Genomic DNA, 16,586 nt, shown 5'->3' with positions numbered 1-16,586 from the left:
AGCCAGTGTGGTGTAGTGGCTAAGGTGTTGGACTATGACCTGGGAGACCAGGGTTCGAATCCCCACACAGCCATGAAGCTCACTGGGTGACCTTGGGCCAGTCACTGCCTCTCAGCCTTATGAAAACCGGTTGCCGTAAGGTGGAATTGAGTTGAAGGCAGTACATTTACATAGGGAACTTGTGGCCCTCCAGATGATGTTGGATTCCATCAGCCCCAGCCAGCAATGGTCAGTGATAGGAGCTGTAGTCCACCAACATCTAGAGGACCACAGGTTCCCAACGTGTGGATTAAGGTATGAACTAGAACAGCTTGTTGAGACTAACCTGAGGATCAGAGTATATGGGTGGTTATTACTGATACGTATTTGTTGTATGCTCACAGGGAAGCCTGTTGTGTTCTGATAATTTTAATATTTTTATTGTCCTTATCTATTGTACTTGTTTACACAGATGCAAATTTAAAAAACAAAAACTTTATTTAAGAACTCTCAACAAGAAACACACTTGTCCAGCAAGCAAAATGTATTTCTTTCTTATTCTGAATTTGCTAGCTTTACAAAGTTTATAAAACTCAAAAACACCCATCTCAAATATAGAATTGTGAAATGTATGGCATGCTTTGGCAACACGTTGGTTTTTTTTAACTTTTCAGAATTGGAATTCTTTATTGTTTAAGCCAAATGTTTAATTACCTGTTTTGAAAATACCTCTTTAAAATAAGCATAAGTATCTACATCTGAATCTTCCGAACAACAAGCAGTTGGGTGGCGATTCAACAAAACTCATGTTAATCAGCAACAACCTTAAGCCTGTTAATCAGAGATGTTACTCTCACAACTGCCCCAGAACTCAATGGACATTTCTACCTAAGACGAGGACTTTCCAGCTCCTTCTTTTGCTAGTCGATCAGCTGCTTCATTTCCAGGAAAGCCAGCATGACCTGGAATATGCATCTGTTAACAAGAATCCAAAACAATTACTAGAAATGCACAGCAATCTTCATTCTGTAATAATCTACCTACCATAGTCCATCCTTTCCTGTCCTCCACTACATTTTATGAGGCAGCTTTCAGATCAAAGTGCAAAGAGGATACTTTTAAAGCCCACTACCCCTTTTTTCTTTGTATCACAAAAGCTAGGGAATAGTCATGCAAAAATTACTGTTATTGATGGGGTGTCGGTAATACTTTTTACCAGCATTTTCCCCTGCAGGTAGAAAGTAACACTGCCTTTCCATCGTCAAAAAATCTGGGGAGGAAAAAGGCAAGTGTGAGAATTACATGTAGTTTTATGGTAAACAGCACCACACAGTCCTTCCCCTGGACTGGTATCAGCCACTTGCACATTTCCATTAGTAAACATAATCATAATTATACTAAGGATTCATTTTTATAGTACGCTAGAGGCTCCGCCCCCCTTATGATGCTCGTCACCTCCACCTTCAGCCCCACCCCAATCCCTGCACTCTTAGACCTCACCAAACCCCCCACCCTGACAAACTCATTAAACCAAGGGTGGAGAACCTTTTTTGCTCCCTCCATGTGGGCCAACTTTGTGGGTGGGGCAACCCCAATGTCAATGACATGACATAACTCATGTAACATGATTGAGACCCGAGATTCCCCACTGCTAGTCTAATAAGCTAGTGTGGGGGGCTTAAACCTGGCTAAGGGTTCCCACTCCCCACTTTAGAGCTGGCTAAGGGCTTCCTGCTTTCCCCTTCCCCTTATAGACCAGCCTGTTAGGAACGTTCCTCTGCAGCTGGCCTGAGCTGCTCCCCACTGCCTCCTCCCTCCTCCACTGCTGCGATATAGTTCGCAGCACTACCTGTCTGTTGGGCTGCGAACTGCAGTGTGATGGATTCAGGTGTTACATTTTTATTTATATGGAAAATGGAAATGGACTGCCTTCAAGTTGATTCTGACTTACAGCAACCCTATGAATAGGGTTTTCATGGTAAGCGGTATTCAGAGGGGGTTTACCATTGCCTTCCTCTGAGGCTGAGCGGCAGTGACTGGCCCAAGGTCACCCAGGGAGCTTCATGGCTGTGTGGGGATTCAAACCCTGGTCTCCCAGGTCCTAATCCAACACTCTAACTACTACACCACACTCTCTCTTTTATTTATACAGATAGTTGCTTTTTGTTGTCAGCTATTCCAAACCACATTACTTACCCACTGGATATCCACGCCTTCTGAAAGCTTAGCAAGTCTTTCAAAGTCCTCTTTGTTTATTACTTCTGTTCCTTTGCATGTTTTCCAATCATTATCCTTCCAGTTTTGAACCCAGCTTGTCATACCTATATAAGAAAAAGCTATTGTTGTTTTTAAGACTGTAAACTTTGTTTTTTTTTAAAGACTCTGCTTATGTTTTTCTAAGTTTCTACAACATCTGCGAATGCTGTTCCAAGAGGTGAACAGCTTGGCAAATCTAAGCTGTGTCTATGTAGGCCCTGCTGTAATAAATTTGCAACTCACTATGCAGACAAATCATAAATATTCAGTGTGGCTTTAGATCTACCATTTTAAACATGGGTCAGCTTACACCTTATTTTGCATGCCATACCAGAGGCTGATCTTGAGAGTTTGAATGAGTCTTTTGTGGACGGGGACCCACATGAAGCCTGGCTAGTGGATAACATCTACACTTGTTTGGTCCTGGCTCAAAATAAAAAACTATAAAGTTAAACCCACTTCTAAACTTTGCTTCTGAGAAGGAAGTCACCTTCCATGCTTATCTGGATCTCTGCCAAGCTGGTTTTCAGCATGGGCAGCGTCAGCCCCTAGTTTGGGACTGAATGCATGCAAGTCTAAAGAGGATAAATCCAAACAGGCAATGCTGGCTGGCAAGTCTTATGGCTTGAGCATGAGGGGGTGGGGTGGAAGAGAAACAATAGCTGGAGAACACCCCTCCTTGGCCACAATTCTATTCTCTAGAGTATTCCCTGGTAAGCAGCATTTGTTAGCTTTAAATGCTAACCCTTCCTAGCCCACCAGCTTTGATTAAAATAGAAACACTGAAAAACACTCATGCTTGTTTACTACAAGGATCCGTTCAAACATCAACATTATCTCAGCCAAACAACTAATGTATTACTTTCCACTGACAATAAAGCATTCTTGTTGTAGTCCTACAAATTCAACTTATAAGCATTTTAGCAGAATCTGTCAGAACATTTGCAGCTTCTCTTCTGTAGCAATGAGGGCCAAGTTTCTTTAAAATGTCTAACATGGATTGCCATGGGTCTGTTCAAGTTGTGAAAAACAATGCAGACCACCAGAATTTGAGGCATGATCCAACCTCAGCAGCAGGCAAGAGGAATCAAGGGTAGCTCTCTCACGTGTGTACCACCAACACCTCTGTCTAAATACGCATGTCCTACTGGCATGACCCAGAAGCCAAGAGATGATGCAGTGCACATTGGTCACAGCCAACGACAGTACACTGCAGTCCTCCCCATCAGTTCCACCACCTGATCCATTAGATCAAGTGTAACCCCTTACTTTCTAGGCAGATAATTTTTCTTTTCTTTTTTAAGTACAAAAAGAAGCCTATTTCAGACACTCAGGAAAATGTCACACTCTGAAAAGCATTTTTAAGATGTTGGAAATGTCTGGTAAGAAATCAGAATACAAGTCCGGTGCCCTGTACAACCTACCATCCTTTAGGAAGGCTATTTCACATGTTTCCCACCATATTACTACTTCCCAACACCCCATTGCTTACCCTTAATGGTGAATTTGCTGTCAGTATAGATTACCAGTTTCTTGATATTTTGACTCCTTGCTTGCTCTATTGCTTTGCAAGCTGCCTAAAGAAAACATTTGGAATACATACCTCAGGAGAAAGGAAGTTAATCAATATTTATTTTAGTTTTAACATTGTAATGGAAAAGCTATGTAATTCAGTACTAGCACAGGACACTGTTCGGCCAGAGGTTCATGCAAGTTACGCTAAAGATGTTAAAAAAAACTCGACCATTTATTTACTATGTTGTTTTAGGAATTTCTGTTATGGCTTCATCATTTTGTGCAACAAGTCTATAAATTATACATTTTCTTGCTACAGATTTAAAAAATGAACTTTAAATGGTTCTTTTGATTTTTCCAAATTTAAAAAAAGTTTTCATTTGAAATATTCCTTTTTCTATTATGCTAGTAAATAAACTGTATGTATTTTGTACACTATTCAATTACTCAAAAGATGAACAAGGGCAGGAGCATATTCCCACCGAAATTATGACGCTCTTACTCTTGAAAACTTAATATTCACTTTTATGTTTATATTTTAACTTACATGTATTTCAGCCCTTTGATTAGTCTGCCGTCCAGGAAGTCTTTCGCTACTATTTCTGTACAAGGAATACAAAATTCAAGTAATAGGAAATACCATTTTGTAAAAATTAGCCCTACAGTGCAATCCTAACCATGTCTACACAAGAGTTAATCCTACAGAATTCAATGGGGCTTACTCCCTGTAAGCAGAGTTCGTATTGCAACCTAAATACTAAACTGTGTCTGCAGTGTAAAAAAACTGAACTCAGCCCCAGAGAGAAAATTACATCAGTATCCACTTGATATGGATATTGTGATTTGAGCACACTTAAAGGTTGTTGTAATCCATATTTGTGCACCCTGCTAAAAGAAAACTGCACATTTTAATGTGTATCAAGGTTAACATGCAACATCCTGACAGACTTCAGTGCATTTAAAGCCTGCATTTTAAAAATACAATAACATTTGTTTTAAGCTTTCTGTCCCAGAGTTCTTTAAAGGGCATTCCTTAATCTGCTTTGCCTGCAGGTCCCAGATTCAAACCTCAGCATCTCCAAGTAGTAGTGGAAGAGACCTCTCTAAAATTATGGAAAGCCACTGCCAGTCAGGGCAGACAATACTGAGCTACATGGGGCAATATTTTGACTCTGCAGAAGGCAGCTCCCTAGGATGTTCTTTAGGTGAAGCCATTGAACCAAGTATTTAGTCATCAGTAAGAATGTTTTTTAAACTTTTATTAACATGGCTGAATTAGAATTGTGATAGAAGTAAGGGTTCCTGGGTACTAAATGTCTAGAATCCCACACAAAATTTTCAGTTTACCATTTTCAATTTTTATGCTAAAAGCAAGACATTTTACTCATTAAAACATTCCTGCCCTGTTTTCTCTTTTCAGAGACCTTCATGCTCATTTCACAGGCTAACATAGGGATCATAAAACACCTATGACCTCCTAGATAAAATCTGCATGCTTACAAGATAACCACTGTTACTCCTCCTTCAGCCCATGGATTTCTGAATTTAGTGAGTTGCCATGTTGGTTTATTCTTGAATTGTTCAGATTGGATCCAAAGAAATGCCGGAGGAAGGTGATTTACCTCATCTCCCCAGCAGCCCTACCCCCATTGAAAACCTCCAAGTGTCTGGGAAGCCTGCTGAATGAGATGGGGTAGAGTGCTGTGGCATTGGGGGCTGAACAGGAAAGGCTGAGAACTAGGCAGATGCACCTTCTGTGATTTCCGTTTTGTGATACCCACTCAAATGAGCGGAGGAGACTAGAACAGAGGCGCAGCTTGCTTCATGCAAAGTTAACCCTGCCTGCTTGAAAGAGGCTGAAATAGCTGTGTTTCTGGACTCCCTCCTGCTTATTCATGTGTGACATTGCAGCTGTACTGTTCACCTGACACATAAGGTTGTATTCAATGTAGCACTAAGCAGACTGTTCTCTCAGTGCAAGGATTTCTCCTCCTGCAATGAAACAATTTCCCCCCTTCTCCCTCTATGTACCCCCTAAATCTATTCTGGGGGTTTCTTCAACCTTCTGGAGTAGATTTGAATACAGCACGGGGCACATGTGGGGGGAAGAGGGGGCAGATAGTTCCATTGTGCTAGCGCAACATTTTAGTTGAATACTGCCCATAACATGAACAACTCCAACTTTGGTGTGAAAATAGGCAGTTCACCCTCAGTCCAGGATACTGATGCCAAGAATGACCTAGTAAAGAATCTACAACTCCTGATATGCTCTCACATCATCTCACCAGCCAAGCCAGAGAGAATATGGGTTGTTGTGACACTCAGATGGCACAGTCTCCACTGGCCAAGATCAGCCTCTGCTACAGCCAAATGGCAAGTCATAGAAGCTGGTGACTGCCCCACTGCACTAGATTTCATACAAACAGACCAATGTCTCTTGAAGCTAAGCAAAGAGGACAAGCTAGCAGATCTGGCCACTATATACTTGCTGAATGGCACTCTGCAGTTCGTTGATCTCTTCAGATACAACACTGTGGCCCAAGTGGCACCTATTGCCATTCTCAGCTGTGGCAAGTTTCGTTTCAACTGACTATGCATGAATTTATAGAGACCAGTGTTAGTTGTGTGGCCTTCAGCCTCCTCTGATGTACAAGTCCCAATCAGAAAGTTATACAGACTACAATGACTAGGCCCCACCCACCCTAAGTCTGAAGTCAACAATTGCTATCACCAGGACCTTAATGAAAGTTCCGGGTAAGGTAACAAATCCAAAGGGATGATCACAATGTCAACTGTGCTGGGGGCTGCATAAGTGAGGTGAATAAACTCACGGTGAGCTGACATGACTGGATGTGCAGATCATGGACATGTTAGGAACTAGCCTGGTATTACTGTTCTTAAGAATGGAGGGCAATCTTGCTTTTGAATAAAGAAGCATAAATCAACATGCCAACTCTTTTCTATGTTCAATATCAGCCTGCCTCAGGTAAGCAGGTGGCCCACCCTCCAGTTTTCTTTATGGTAAGAAAGAGATGTCCTTGCCTAGTTCTTGTTGGGGCGTAAGCCTGACAGCAGTGTTGTCCAGCAAACTTAGGCTGCAATCCAATACATGCCTACTCAGAAGTAAGTTCCACTGGCTTCAGTGGGACTTACTCCCAGGTAAGTGTGTAACGGATTGCAGCCTTAGTTAGGCAGACTTCTTATTGGGTTACTTGGGGAGAGGAAGCCAGCTGATTCCCAGATCCTTCCTTTCCCTTAGAAGCATATGGAAGTTTTTATGGGCTTCTGGTGCATCCAAAGCTGCCAGGGTCATAAGCGAGAATCACTGGTGCCCTTGATTGTGAATGATCTGGAGAAAGGCCCCTGGGGAAGGGTGGGACATGGTTTTTTGTTAGCCATGACTTTCCTCTGCTCTATGCATTTTATTATTTATTTTTATCCCTTATTTATTTTAAGCAGGCAATTCCCCTCAAATATGACCAAGGACTAGATAGCCTACTTTGACCAGACCAGTTATGATTGGTTGATTATATTTACGCAAAATAATTTGTATTTTCATAATTTTTGTATTCTAGCCAGTCTTTTTTAACATGCATATTTGTTTAACACATGTGGATTCAATAGTGTGTATTAGTAGTTGATCGTAAATAAAGATTGACTGATTGATCACTTGGTAATTACATCACCATGAGGCTGGTTCAGGCTCCCCTTGTGTGCTTAGGAAAGCAGGAGGAAGTCAGAGCACAGATTCCATTCACACATTTTCTTCCTCCTACAGTCTAGCTGGCAAACAAATGAAACTTTGCCCAGATCATATGCCACTGGCCAAGTAGAAGGGGTCAGGAACTTGCAACCCTTCACTAGAGACAGCAGAAAGACTGGGTCTGAAGAAGTGGGCAGTGGCTCCTTGCCCACCCTTAGTAGAAGGATAGGAGAATACCCAGTGTCCGGAAAACTGAATGCCAGCCAACAAGAGGAATGTGTTTTATAGCAAGTTATTGAACTACCTGTTTCCTACTTACAAAGGATGATTAGGTCCCCAATAGACACCTGTTCCAGCACGTGCATTATTACGCCCATTACTTGAGCAACACCCATCAGTATAAACAACTGCATAATCTCCTACAAATGCAAATGTGAGAATTAATATTGTCACCTGGCCAGACATTGAGTATTTTAGTTCAAGCCTTTAAGAAAGATGACTGTGATGACCCCATGACTATTGCCCAATTAAGTCTCCCTGATATTCCCTCAAAAATATATGCAGGCCATCTTTAGATAAGTTGGAATAATGGGTCAAAGAGAACCATGTCCTGCCCCCAACGCAGACTGGCTTTCATAAGGGGACATAGCACAGCTGACCAGCATTTTGTGTTGAATTATCTTATTCAGAAGTACATTTGCGGCCATCAAAAAGAGCTGTACGCCAGATTTGTTGATCTCTCATCTGTCTTTGACTCTGACTGCTATAAGGAAAAATATCAGTCACTTCACTGAACAAATGACTGTCTTATACTGCAGCATTGTTTAAACCACCTGCAGTAATAACGACACTTACCCATATAGGAGAATTTATCTTTGTTTTCTGAAGGTGTGTAAGGCACCTCAGTATATTTTACATGCTTTCTGCCATGTTGGTCTTCTGGAGGCTCTTCATACGGTCTCTTGTAAGAACTATAATCCGACCATGATATTGCCTTGTTACCCAAGTAACTATGATTTCTGGTTATTTCATCAGCCACGTTATTGATACCTTAGGAAGGAAACAACTATCATATTGGAAATGTAATATTCTTGTTCAAGAACCTTATAGACTCCCCACAATCACATGACTGAAGTCCCTCTGAAGTCAGTGGAATTTACTCATGTGTTAATTGTGGGCAGAACTGCAGAATATAACCTTAAAAACTAGCAAAAAATAAGATATTAATTAGTATTATTTCAGACATGCACACACAAGATACAAAGGAAAATACACTACAAAAGTGACCAACTGCTGATTTGTAGAAGCCTGCCTTTAGGGACTAAATGTAGAAAAGTACAGATCCACACAAAATACTAGCAGTTCTTATGCACTACTATCATTTGTCTATGGATCTCCACCAGCAATTTCTAGGGCTGCTTAGCTATATCCATCACATTACTATTAGGACAGGACAATTATTGCATGTATCAGGTTCACACTACAAGCGGATTGTGTAGATTTGCATTGTCTGCTATCAGGATTAGTTTTTCCCTGTTACCCAGAACCCTTGAATGGTGTTTAAGGCACATTTAGAAAACACTAAGAGGGCAAAACAGTAATAAAATTCCAAAGTATAACGTTTACTATAACACTTCCATTTTTATACATATGGTTAAGTTTTTATATACAGCATACCAAGAAATTTGAGAATTATTTTCATGAACTAGCATTTACTCCTGAGCTACCTGAAGCATTTGCTTCTTTTTACATTCCCAACTTTGTCTCCAAACACCCTGCCCATGACATTCAGCCACTAAAAGATATTTGGAGGGCTAGACAAATACTCTTGATGAGAGCGATTCAGTGGTGAATACCTCTTTCTGGCAAATACCATACTGAACAAGAATGAGAGACTGTCAGGATGCAGTTTAGAAATACAAAGCATGCTATAAAAGCTCTAGATTTAAAGCATGGGATGTAGCCTCATGCATTATGCAAGTGTTGAACACAAGTATGGAGAGCACCTTCAGTAACAACCGCTGGGTCATTAGGTGAGGATTCATCTGCATGTCTTGCATCTCCCACCGACGTGCCTAGTATAAAGGGAACATATTGTATGAATACAATCTCAGGACAAGAGCATTCTGTGCTAAATGAACTGTGCACAAAAGTGACAGACCAGACCCAAAACACTTACAAATGCAGGTTTATCAAAAGTGTAGCTTGAGCCCAAGTTTCCTCAGAAGTAAGTCCCACTGAGTTCAGCTGCATCCATTCCCAAGGAAGTGTGAAACGGAATGCAGTGCTTATTTCTCAGAACAAGTACATGTGAATGTAAACATTTTCAAGTCAATTGAGTAATATCTTAGAGTTTTGCATAGTCTCATAAAGCAAAGGGAGGATTTTTTAAACCAAGATCTTTCAGAACACATTTCTACAGCAGCGGTGGGAAACCTGTGGCCCTCCAAATGTTGATAGGCTCCATCAGCCACAGTCAGCACAGTCAATAGTCGGGGATGATGGAAGTTGTAGTCCAACATCATCTGAAGGCCATAGTTTCCCTGCCTCTTATCTATATCAAAGTCAGATATGCAAGAGGTCCACAATTTAGCTTTAACTTCTCACTTTTACTTACTAGTTAGTCTGTCATTTTCACTTAAAACCAATTTAGTTTCAAGATCGTCAGAGTACCAACCAGCCTACATAGGTTACACAGCAAAACTTAGAACTCAGCCTATACCATCTGGAGATATGGCCAACTAGTTATATTTCTATTTGGGTTTCCTTTGACAAGAACTCTATCATACTTTTTATGGAAAGCATTTAGTACACCCATGTTAACTAACAGAATACTCAAAATTTTCTGCCATGCAGTAGTTTGCTATGGTGTACTTACCAGTTGAACAACAGGATGTTTCTGATAGTCCACCATTTATAAAGTCCCAGGCATCTTCCTCTGTTGCAAACTTCTTGAAACTGGCATATTTATATTTGTTAACTTGTTCTCTACATTCATCCCTATGAAAATATTATGTGAAAAACAAAAACCATGTTGTTTATTCTCCAACACCCTCATTTTTCACTTGAGGATATCTGAGGAGACCAAGCTAAACCCAATAGCTAATGAAGTACAGGCTACAAGCCAAACACAGGACTTCTCCACTTCCCTAAGAAGGGTGGTGTGGGCATTTCAAGTCACTTTGGGCCTGGAGTCGCAGCCCTGAAGCTCACCTCGAGCTAGTCTCCATCCCTCCAGTCTAACCTACAGGGCTTGTAGGAGAATTTTATTTAAAAAAGAGAGCGGGAGGAGAGAAAATGTTCGCTGCCTTGAGCTCTTTGGTATGGAAAGGGGAGATAGGAATGTAATTAAAAAGTACATAAATGGGACATGCTTTCCAGGGAATACGGATTACATACTTAAAAGAAATATGAAGGGGGTTTGTTTGTTTTGTGGGTAAGGAAGGTTGATTGGCTACTCTGCGTTACACTTCCCGTGTGGCTGCTTACCAGGTTCGATAGACTCCGGTCCTCCTGCCCTTCCGCACCGCATAGAACATGTTGCTGCTCTTGCCGCCGCTACTATTGCTGGGGAGAAAACAAGGATGAATAAATAAGGCCAGGATCCGACGCAACATCACTGGCAACCCCAACCTTCATTACCAGCCCTCCTCCTCCCCTCGGCGATGATAACCGCCCATCTTCCTCTGCTCTTCCGGTCAACAAAACTCTCGGGAGCCGCCTATGGAAACACTGCACAGACGCGCGCACGCACGGCCGGGGTTAAGGGCGTAGCGGGTCACTCAAAACATAACAAGCACTTCCCGTTCTCAGTTGAACTATAAGGAGGCAACACACCGCAGACAACCACCCCGCCCCTCATATGGAGGATGGAGGGATTGAAACCGGAAGTGATGGCGGTGCTTGTCTTCTTTATTCTCCTAGCTCTATGGTCTCAACTGAGAAAGTTAAGACACAGAGACGAATTTTTCCCCCCGCAAGCGCGTTTACCTCCCCTGTCTCCATCCACCCCGCCCCTGGCAAAGGAGAATATAGCGAGCCTCACTAATGCGCATGTGCGCATCTCCCCCATCGCGCTTACACCAAAGGCGGGAAAATGAAAAGCACCGAGTTAATTCATTGCGCCATTCTTTGGGTGCGCGTTAATAAAGGGACAAAACACAATGAATTCTTCGTTTAAAAAAGTATCGCTCAGTTTGTGTGATCAACAGGTATATCATGTGCAGTGTAAGCCTGTACATGTCTACTCAGAAATAAGCCCCATACGAGTTCAATGGAGCACACTCAGGCGAAGCTTTATTTCTTACACCATCTCGAGCCGGTCACTAGGAACACGCTTACTCGGGAGTAATCTCTACAGAACCCAGTAGGGCTTATTTCCAATAATTCAACACGCATACGGGTTGGTCTGCGCATTTTCTTACTTCACCCCAGCACACACACTCTTGAATACAAGTGCTGCTGAACAGGGCAAGGAAGATCTTTTATGGTTCTCGGGATACGCACACAAGAACAGGCGCGGAATAAATTTTTAAAAGGTGGAAAGGCATGTAGACCCGCAATCTTGTTTCGGCAAATATTTTAAACCATAACTTAGTAGTTTCTAAATCCCACTTTTTCTTTATTTAAAAAAAAGGGGGGGGCTTAACAGAGATGGATCAGAGATGTCGCTTAACAGAAATTCTATTCTATGCCCACAAATAAATCTTCTAAAGTTTAATGGGGCTTACTCCTGGTAAGATGGTTTATATAATTTGTTTTAACCTGCTGCCAATATTGTATTTTAAACTGTTGTATCTCGCCCTGGGACTTTATAGTGAAAGATAAAGAGATCTAAATAACAATAATCCTGAGGAATATAACATTAAAGGTTAACAAATTTATTATGGAAAAGCCCATCTCCAAGTGGAATAGTCCACTATACTGCGAAAGTAGAATAAGTCTACAATCTTGCTTGATAGAAAAATTTTCCAAACAAACATTTATAGACATTTCAGTCTCTACACCACAAATAGTTCAAATTCAAACCTTATTCCATCATTTTCAATTTATTCCCCTATCCATATACTCACCTGCTTTGTTTCAGAGATTAGGCTGGGCACCTACTTTCCACTGAACAGAAACGTAACAGTCTGGCCTTCTTTCCCTGCCTAGGGGAAATTGGGAAGAACTACAGGCAGGAAAAAAAGGATGGGGTGGCTACCAGCAACAATGTCTTTAAAACAGCAAGGAGTGAGTAGAATTCGAGGACCTTTAGCACATTAACCCTCTCCGAATCAATGGTTCTTTCTCACTCTTGATCAGCAAATGGTGGGAGAAAAAAAGCACCTCTTGAACACAGAACATATATTTTCCCAAATGAAATAGATCCCCTGAGTTCAATCAAGCATTACTTCTATACCTTCAACGCAGATTTAAAAAGAACATGTTACAATGAATAGCAAAATTGCATTTTCCAACCCACCAAACATCCTGCCTTACACTGCAATGCAATACGTGTCTACTCAGAAGTAAGCTCCAGTGGGTTCAATGGGACTTACTTCCTGGTAAATGTGAACTGGATTGCAGCCTTAGCCTACCAGTTTTTGAGGCCTACAGCAATAATTTTAAATCTGCATTTGAGGACGCAGTTTTTATGATCAATACACACTTACCTGGGAGTATGTCCCATCGAACTAAATGGGGCTTACTTGCTTCTCAATAGACATGTATAGGATTTCGAACCTACCATTCTTGGGCAAGGTCATTGAGCGAGTGGTGGCCAACCAGTTGTCGACACACTTGGATGAAACGGATTACTTGGATCCATACCAATCGGGTTTCAGGACTGGTCACGGAACTGAAACAGCCTTGGTCGCTTCGGTAGATGATATGAGGAGGGCATTAGATAGGGGAGAATTCACCTTTCTTGTCCTCCTGGATCTCTCAGCGGCTTTTGATACTGTCGACCACAGTATCCTTTTACATTGCCTGGAGGGATTGGGAATTGGAGGCACTGTATTACAGTGGTTCCGTTCCTTTCTCTCTGATAGGTACCAACAGGTAGCATTGGGGGAGGAGGTTTCAGACCCTTGGCCTCTCAATTGTGGTGTGCCACAGGGCTCTATCCTCTCTCCCATGCTATTTAACATTTATATGAAGCCGCTGAGGACAATCATTAGGAGATTTGGGCTGCAGTGTCACCAATATGCGGATGACACTCAGCTCTATCTCTCATTTAAATCTTCACCAGAGTTGGCTGTGGAGACCTTGTCCAAGTGCCTGGAATCCGTGAGTGGATGGATGGGAAGGAACAAGCTGAAGTTGAACCCCGATAAGACCGAGGTGCTACTCGTGGGGGACAAGAGAAGGTTGGGAGATGTTGACCTGAAGTTCAATGGGGTGAGTCTACCCCTGAAGGACCAGGTCCGCAGCCTTGGGGTTGTGCTTGATTCCAGGCTGTCCATGGAGGCTCAGATTTCGGCAGTGAGCCGGGCAGCCTGGTATCAACTACACCTCATACTAAGGCTGCAACCCTACCTGCCTGTTCATCAGCTCCCACTGGTAGTACATGCCCTGGTCACCTCTCGATTGGATTACTGTAATGCGCTCTACGTGGGGTTACCCTTGAAAACGGTCCGGAAACTACAACTTATACAAAACATGGCGGCTCGACTACTTACGAATAGTCGCCGCCGGGATCACATCACACCAGTGTTGTTCGATCTACACTGGCTTCCAGTTGTCTTCCGGGCCCAATTCAAGGTGTTGGTATTAACCTTTAAATCCCTATACGGTTTAGGCCCAGTCTATCTAAAGGAGCGCCTTCAACGCCACCAATTATGCCGCCCGACAAGATCAGCCACACAGGGCCTTCTCTCAATCCCGCCGACAAAAACAGCTAGATTGGCGGGAACTAGAGAGAGGGCATTCTCAGTGGCGGCCCCCACCCTCTGGAACTCCCTCCCACAAGATCTATGGCACGCCTCTTCCCTAAATGTATTTCGTAAAGCCTTAAAGACCTGGCTCTTTCAACAGGCCTTTGGGATTTCCGGGGAGGGTTAACTTCTATGACTGAAATGCCTCTTACCCTGCACTAGTATTGTTGTTGCTGCTGTATTGTTTATATATTGTATTAATGTATTTTATCGCATTGTGTTTTAACTGTTTACATGTACGTCGCCTAGAGTGGCCATCGGCCAGATAGGCGACACATAAATTAAATTTTATTATTATTTATTATTATTATTATTTTGATGTACATGGAAGAATTAATGCACAAATCATCTTCCTTCTACTTTTTACACTTCCAGTGGCCATAAAAAGAATGCCTCTGCAAACACTTGGACAAATTGTGCGTGCATAAACTGCAGAAGAAACTGGAGGGCTTGTCATGGCTCACCCACGCTATAGCTCAGGTTCAGTCTCTGAGATCTATGTTATGTGCAGTTACTGAACACCTAGACTAGAGAAGGGCCCTGGGCAACTTGCAAGTTTGCACGACGCTGAAGTTGGTTCCTAGTTCCCAGTTCCTTATTTGCTTGAAAGTTCAAACACTAAAAAAGAATAAAAGTTGACAGCTACAGCAACATCAAGCCAAAGTTAACATGTCTCTGAACCCCAAAATATATGTTGGGGTACCCCATGTGACATATCGCTGTGATCTGGGGACTCTCCCCATCAAGAATAACAATACATTTATTCAGTCAAAATCGTCAGGCTTGTAAAATGGTCATAAATGCATAATGATGTCATAAAATCATACAAAATAAGTAACTGAGGGTGCCTACCCCAAACTCTGCTCTGGGCCAGGACAAATCATACACCCCAGGAAAGGGGAGGGTGTCTTCTACAATATGCCATTGCTTCCCATCTGGCCCAGAGCTTTTGCTGGGCGCAGGGCATGGATAAGGGCATCTATGCACAACCAAAAGAGAAAAAAGCATGCAGAAAAAAATAGGTAACTGGGGGTGCTCACCCCACAATCTGCTCTGGGCCAGGACAAATCATACACCCCAGGAAAGGGGAGGGTGTCCTTTACAAGATGCCAGTGCTCCTCATCTGGCCCAGGTCATCTGCTGGGCTCAGGGCATGGATAAGGGCATCTACACACAACCAAAATGGACAAAAACACGCAGGAAAAAATAAGTAACTGTGGGTGCCCACCCCACAATCTGCTGTGGGCCAGGACAAATCATTTATTTGGACTGCCTTCAAGTCGATTCTGACTTATGGCGACCCTATGAATAGGGTTTTCATGGTAAATGGTATTCAGAGGGGGCTTACCATTGCCTTCCTCTGAGGCTGAGGCAGTGACTGGCCCAAGGTCACGCAGTGAGCTTCATGGCTGTGTGGGGGGGATTTGAACCCTGGTCTCCCAGGTCATAGTCCAATACCTTAACCACTACACCACACTGATTCACACAACAAATCATACACCCCAGGAAAGGGGAGAGTGTCCTCTATGAGATGCCACTGCTGCCCGCCTTGCCCAGAGCTTCTGCTGGGCGCAGGGCATGGATAAAGGCATCAATGAAAGACAAAAACTGAAAAAACCTGCAGAAAAAATAAGTAACTGGGGGTGCCCACCCCAAACTATGCTCTGTGCCAGGACAAATCATACATCCCAAGAAGCAGGAGAGTATCCTCTACATGATGCCAGTACTTCCTACCTGGCCCATAGCTTCTGCTCGGTGCAGGGCACTCATAAGAACATCTATGCATAACTAAAATAATGAAGAGTAAGTAGAGAAAAATATGTAATTTGGGGTGACCACTCCAAACTTTCCTGTGGGCCGTGAAACATCATTCACCTGAGCAAAGGGGAGAGTGTCCTCAACAAGATGCCACTGCATGCTGCCTGGCATGGATTTTCTTGTGGAAACACAAAATGGATATGTGCATCTATGCACAACATGCAATGTAGAAGGAACTGCAGGTTCCCACCCTAAAACATGCTTTGGGAACTACAAGTCATACATACATGCTTGTGGGAGAGAGTTCCCACCCAGTTCAGACCTCTTGTATGTATGGTACAGGTAAGGGCATATATGTATTAGAAAAATAGTGAATATGTAGAGGAAAGAAAATAAGAAACTGGGGTGCCCATCCTAAAAGATGATTTGGGGCACCACAAATAATACTTCCATGCATC

At 42.6% G+C, this 16,586-nt stretch overlaps 1 protein-coding gene across 4 annotated transcripts; it reads right to left on the bottom strand.

Annotated features, from left to right (window-relative positions):
• Positions 1 to 454: 454 nt before the first annotated feature.
• Positions 455 to 12,774, bottom strand: RNASEH1 (ribonuclease H1). Of its 4 annotated transcripts, none has more exons than XM_061622851.1 (10): positions 12,526 to 12,774; positions 10,943 to 11,020; positions 10,332 to 10,453; positions 9,460 to 9,528; positions 8,309 to 8,503; positions 7,773 to 7,872; positions 4,298 to 4,352; positions 3,728 to 3,812; positions 2,176 to 2,300; positions 455 to 954 (listed from the first exon to the last, which is right to left on the bottom strand). In XM_061622851.1, the coding sequence occupies exons 2-10, from the start codon at positions 10,990 to 10,992 to the stop codon at positions 868 to 870; spliced, it is 888 nt and encodes a 295-aa protein (XP_061478835.1). In that variant the 5' UTR covers positions 10,993 to 11,020; positions 12,526 to 12,774; the 3' UTR covers positions 455 to 867. The 4 variants fall into 4 exon arrangements, with proteins under 4 accessions (XP_061478835.1, XP_061478834.1, XP_061478833.1 ...); XM_061622850.1 differs by lacking the exon at positions 12,526 to 12,774 and adding an exon at positions 11,096 to 11,230; XM_061622849.1 differs by lacking the exon at positions 12,526 to 12,774 and having other exon boundaries at positions 10,943 to 11,212.
• Between the last annotated feature and the right edge of the window lie 3,812 nt (positions 12,775 to 16,586).

This window comes from Rhineura floridana, chromosome 4 (assembly GCF_030035675.1).
Source record: "Rhineura floridana isolate rRhiFlo1 chromosome 4, rRhiFlo1.hap2, whole genome shotgun sequence".
Taxonomy (NCBI): Eukaryota; Metazoa; Chordata; class Lepidosauria; order Squamata; family Rhineuridae; genus Rhineura; species Rhineura floridana.
Note: the sequence above shows the minus strand (reverse complement) of the source record. Positions and strands in the feature narration are given on the sequence as shown.